Source organism: Stenella coeruleoalba, assembly GCF_951394435.1.
Source record: "Stenella coeruleoalba genome assembly, chromosome: 12".
Classification (NCBI taxonomy): domain Eukaryota; kingdom Metazoa; phylum Chordata; class Mammalia; order Artiodactyla; family Delphinidae; genus Stenella; species Stenella coeruleoalba.
In genome coordinates this window covers 58,531,777-58,537,776 of record NC_137158.1, presented here as the reverse complement: position 1 = coordinate 58,537,776, position 6,000 = coordinate 58,531,777, and the positions used below count along the sequence as shown (strand labels likewise).

Sequence of the window (6,000 nt, the reverse complement as noted above, 5' to 3'; positions counted from 1 at the left end):
ATCTACCGACTAATGGTTTTAATCAACTCGTTAGTTTGTACAAGTTATTTTACCAATCATAATGGTGTTCAATAAAGTTCTAGAACTGAATAGAATATGTAAGAATATTATTGAAAGGAAGGAGAGAAACAGATTCTCCTGAGAATTTGGCTCCTACTTCCTAAGCTTGTTAAAGCAAAGCAATCAGAAGAAACTGCAAGCTGTCTCTCCTCCGTGGGGAGCAGCAAGGGGTTAACCAGTCTTGGTTTACTAAGTATCTGTCAGGCTTTTATCTGATCCTTCCTCCCTTCCTCCCCTGCCCACCCCTTTTGTAAATGTCAACAACTTCCTGATGAGCCTGGTAGAGGTGAATTTCACACCTTCCTTTTCTTTGTGAAGAAACTTGGGTGTTAATGGTACAGGATTGGGTACCATTGTATGACTCTGTGGCTGTCTGTGAGTAAAGCTGAGGGATGCCTGTGGAAAAAAAGTAGGAGAAGGTGAAGACATTTGAGAAATGAGACGAGGAAATAGGTTCAGATTGGTCTCATCTTTAAAAAGAGTGTTTGTTTTATTAGCAACTTTTACATGTGTATTGGGAAAAGAATAATCTTAAAGAAGCTTAGTATTGAGAGTCTCAAAGAGTCTGGCAAAGAAAGGGCTGAGATTAGAGAGCTGATTGGTAAAAATAAAGAAATAGAACAACAGTCAGAAAGAAAAACTGAAGACTCCTGTTTTTATTCTACAGGTGTATTTACAGGCTACAGCAATGGAAACTTGGTCAGTTGATCAGGTCTGCAGTTGGTTGGTGGAGAAACACTTAGGAGAGCTAGTTCATAGGTTTCAAGGTGAGTTGTTTACTTTCAAACATGTTAATTGAGCAGCCTAGATATTGAGTGTCCTGTGTTCTTGATTTTTTTTTTTTCCTAATGTATGTGAACATTGATGTGGAGTTGCTGCAGTGGGAAACTCATTTCTCTGCTGACTGTAGCAGAGTTTGCATTTGACCTGGTATCCACGAGAGAATCTAGTATTTCAAAAAGATCTCAAATAAGATAAATCTTGAGTAACTTAAAATCATATTTGATATATGCATTTGATACTGCTTTTGTCTTTAAATATGCAGCTTGTGCATTTTTTTGTGCAGTTTTGCGTAGTGTTGGATTTACAAGTATGGAATGTTACCTGGTAGGTAGCATGAAGAATACTTTTCCGAAAATATTTTTTCCTTATCAAAACAGTGTCTGTTAGAACGAATCGGGAGAGGGGAGGCATTAATGTGGAAGTAAAAAGTTTTTATTGTGACTCTAGGTTGTGGTACTTTCTTAGGAGCAAACATGTATTTGGAATTATGCAATATTAGTGTTCTATTTTTGTCAAAAACACAGATAATTTTATAACTGCAAAGCACAAGTTTAGATGCATCTTTTAATACCGGAGATAATTCTGCCTGCGCAGAGTGCTGTGTTTTACAGTGCTTTACCCAGCAGACAGGTAGAGACATTTTTTTTTCTTTTTCCCAGAGGAAGAAGTAAGTGGGGCCACTCTTCTAGCGCTTAATGATCGGATGGTTCAGCAACTAGTAAAGAAAATTGGGCACCAGGCTGTTCTAATGGATTTAATTAAAAAATATAAGCAGAAGAGTCAAGAACTGAAGTCCCCTGGAGAAACAGCCCCGGTCACGCAAACAGAAGCACCGCCAGAGTAAGTGTTCAGGAATGGCTTCATTTTTGCTGTGTTTTCCTGATGATGGCTGTAGCGTGACATCTGGGGTTTAAACCTCTTTGAAAATTGTGGCCATTTGCAGATTGTGTGTGCAGTGTAACTTTTTGCAAAGTTTTATGAGTCAAGATACTTTTATTTTTAAATGCACCAGTTTTTTAAACACTCTGTTTGTTAAGGAAGACCTGTAAGCCCAGAGTTCCTACATAGAAAGCTCTATAACAAGCAGTTAAACTGCACATATAACACCAGCAGAAATGAACTCCTGCAGCTTAGGTCTTAAAACTAGTGTTTGAGAAAGGCATCTTTTTCTGCTCCTTTGCTTTTCCCAAAGCTATTTGTGTATTTATTTATTTGCCAAGGATTCCTTATAGTAACTAATTTATATTCTCCTCTAGAGGCCTTCATAATATAATTTGCTAAAGACTCTTGCTGCGATGGATTTTTTAATTTCTCAAGAGTATTCTTGGAGTACTGAATGCTATGATAGCATCCCACAAAAGTCATGTAGAAAAATTTGTGATGGCTTTGAGGTTTAGTGATGTTTCTGTTTGTTTTTTTATCACTGACTTCTGCAATAAAAGGGAATAATAACAGGAATTATAAAATTAAAAATTGCACTTTGCAATTCTATGCTACAGGATCATCTCCGGCATTCTGTTTTGGTTTTTCCGTATTTGAGACTTTTTGCAAGGTTTCTAAGTTTAAATAATTACTGCAGACCAATTATTAATTTTTAAAGTAAGATTATGATGTTTGGTGAAATTCATTCTAAGTTTTTACTTTAAGTTTTTCAGGTTCTATCTGTCAAACTATATATTTCTGTCTTGCTCTTTTATAAGCAATACAATGTTAGAGTGACCCGGCTTAAGTAATTTGACTTCTAGGATATTTGGGACAAGGAGGGGGATGGGTAGACTTGAAGGAATGGTCCACAGTTGGTCTGGAGGTTCTACCACTTGATTTATTTGGAGGATTTCTTCTAAACATTGTTTTGACATATCTATGTAAAAGATACGTGACTTTTGTTGAAGTGCACATTGTATGCTTCTACTCCTTTCCAGCAAAGGGAGGGTGTAAACCTCAAATAGAGCTCAAAGTAATTTCCCAGCATTCTTGGATGAGTTGGACTTTTGAGCTGGAAGTTCTCCTCAGTTGACTGGAATCTTGATATTGCCTTAGGCAGAGCTTGGAAGAAAACAGACACCCTTATTTCCACTGCAAATCAGTTTATAATGTTCTCTAGTAAATGAGAACTAACTGGACTGCCAGGAAACCCGGGCATCATTCCTGGTTCCACCACTGACTTGGATTGATTATGTTAAATGTTGACACTCCTGTTGCTTCATCTGTAGGTTGTGAAAAGTAATACAGTACTTAACTCCCTGTTAATTCACACTGATTTTAGGAGTATCACAGTCTTTGAGAAAACCTCTCCTCCTTCTCCCAGACCAAAACAGTCTTTTGCTAAATATTAAGCTTTGTTAACCTGGTTAAGAAAGCCATTTTCAAATGTAACCAAGACTTGGAACACTGGTTTTCCAGGGACCGAGTGAGGGCTTTTCACCCAGTAAATAGTTGACTCTAAGGTTTGTGTTGTCTTGCATTCAAATTAAATTATTCTGGTGCAAAATCACAATTGCAGGTGGGTTTATAGGTTATAGTTTGTTAAAATGTTTATTGGCTATATTTGCTTATTGTCAAATATATAGTCACTTGACAAATATATTGTCCTATGGGAATCATGATAATAGAAAAAGGTATGAGAATATGTTATTTATTTAATGTGCTACTTAATTAAACCCTTTTAGGAAGTGCTTAATAAAGGTAGGAAACTTGGCGTAGTAAAAAGAACCCTGAAGCTAGGTATTAAAACACTTGATTTTAAATCCCTGTTCTGATATTAGCTAGTCATCTAAACTTGGAGATTTGCTTGACTTTTCTTAGTTTTAACTGTAAAATGAAGTGAGTAGAATAAATGATGCTTAAGACTCCTTCTTCTAAATGGTTTATAAAATGGCATTCTAGATCAGAGACTGCAGATGGGTTTCAACTTGCATGTAAATTTCATTTAATGGCTAATGGCTGCCTGGTATGTTATTTCGAAAAAAACTTTACAGGCCACATCTGGACAGGCTATTTGGCATCCTATTCAGACTTAGGCAAATGATAGGAATATGTAATAGGTAGGAGTATCTGCAGTTGCTTTTTGGTGTCGTTCTTGTTGAAGCTGGTAGAAAAATCACTGGACAGGAAGTTGGAAAGTTGGAAGTTGGAAAACTGAGCTCAACTGGTGCTGCTACTGAGTAGTTTGCAGTGGTGAGCAAGTTGTTTTCCTTTCAGGGCTTTAGTCGTATCACTTAGAAAATGAGGGTGTTAGTGAAGTGTGGTTCAAAGATCATGAAATTTTACAGATAATAAAAGGTCCCCCAAAATGACAGGGAATAGAGAAAGGATCTGACATAGAGTTCATTTTTTTCTCTTTTTTTTTTTGCCAAATAAGAATATTAACCAATAAAAGTACATTCTGTCATCATTATTATTTCATAAAGGAAAGGATTATCGTAACACCATTTATAAATGTGACGGATTGGTGAAAACAGCACTGTGAACTGGCATTGTCTCTCTCCTGGCATGTATGAACTGAGTGAGATGACCTCAGAGGATTTCTCTTTCAGTTCTCTTAGTCAGGATTCTAAAGTGGAGCTTAACAGTGGACACACACACACACACACACACACATACACACAAAAGTGGACACAGATCGTAGTGTTTCTACGGGCTGACTCCTACTCTCTGTGAAAGCAGTAGTTGTGACCCCTGTTGAATAGCCCCTGACCCACCTTTTCTTTCTTGGTGACAGGGATGAACAGTCCTCCAGTCCAGCCAGTCGTGGGGAGCAGATGCCATCTTTCTATCCAGTTGAAAACCATAATAATGACCTGATTGACCAAAGAGTACTGAAACAGAGGTGGGATTGACAACTTCTAAACACTTGAAATCCAAATGATAATATTTGCCTATATTTTTACGAGGTTTCGTGTGTTTAAATGTATTTCTGAGTGGAAGCTATTTGTTTTTCTGGAAGGGATTTTTGTAAATCAAGTGATGAAGATATTTGGTAAGAGATGAAGGTTAAACTTTTTGATCTTCACATTGAAAAAGTAAAGTTTTGAGATGATATCATGCATCTTTCAATTACACGTTGTTAAGGAAAAAGATGATTTCTCTGCCCTACGCTGTCCGGAGTGATTGGCAGTAGCCACAAAGATGGAATTTATTCAGTAAATAGTGTCCTATAGAATATGCCTTTTGTGGAGTCTGTTTCGGATTTGAATTTTGTAGTTGGTGTCTTAACTCGACGGCTCCTGATGGAAGCACTGCTTTGGTAAGCATTTCCTCATATTCCTACACTGGGATTTTGGGCTGTAGTATTTCAATATACGGGCTATGCTGGAACAGAGGAAAACTATAGACCTAGACAACCAGACCCAGAAATGTAGCGCTCAGACAAAGTTCTGAGGGGGACTGTAGGTAAGATACGGTCCGAGAGTCATGGTGGCCTATACAGCATTTTCCAGCCACCTGGCCTGTGCAGTTCATGCATCACTCGTGATACCTATTGTTTGCAGCAGCTGATGAGCAAATGCTTTTTGTTAAATGTACTGTCACTGAAAGGAGAGATGTCAGCTGCCGTAGAAGAATAGTCAGGCAACAGTCAAGCCAGGGTGTGGTCCTTTATAGTTTATCATTTCGTTTAGCCCACGCAGAAGTCCTGCAAGGTGGGCAATATTCTCTTTTATGTGAATGAGTTAAACTGAGATTTAGAGAAGTCAAGGGGCCTCTAGCTAGGTTCCCCAAATGGGCTGTTCTCACCTCAGCACAGAATCTACCGCCATCAGTGTGGGAGCTCAGGGGACCAAAGGCGGCAGCAGCCTCAGCCCCTGGCTGCCTGCCCCCAGAGGCCCCGTGAGTGCAGGAAACACCGCACCTTTGATCAGGAGCTCTTGCAAATGGGCTTCAGCTCTGGGCGTCCTCTCTGTTCTCTTTCTCTCTCCACCACCTTCAACCTCGCACTCTCACCCCCGGGCTCAAAGTCTCCAGCTGCCCAAGATGTCCCAGTGTTAGGGTCCATCTTCCTCCGTGCCGTTGGTTCCCATTTGGGGTGGTGAGCAAGGAGGTAGAGGGCGATGTCCTACGTGGTCTTCCTGGTCTGAACTATGGTTCAGAAGATGTAAATACATTTCAGTGGTGGCTTCATTCACCTCCTTTCTACTCATGGCTGCTTGCTGGTCCCAA

The 6,000-nt window shown here is 39.2% G+C and overlaps 1 protein-coding gene across 1 annotated transcript in view; it reads left to right on the top strand.

Moving 5' to 3' along the window:
- The first annotated feature begins 378 nt into the window (after positions 1 to 378).
- The window catches only part of SAMD3 (sterile alpha motif domain containing 3), a 48,379-nt gene continuing 42,757 nt past the window's right edge, over positions 379 to 6,000 (top strand). Inside the window, 4 exon segments of the mRNA XM_079939666.1 lie at positions 379 to 435; positions 728 to 827; positions 1,503 to 1,683; positions 4,565 to 4,672. Of these exon segments, the coding sequence (XP_079795792.1) occupies positions 418 to 435; positions 728 to 827; positions 1,503 to 1,683; positions 4,565 to 4,672 (407 nt within the window). The 5' untranslated portion in view covers positions 379 to 417.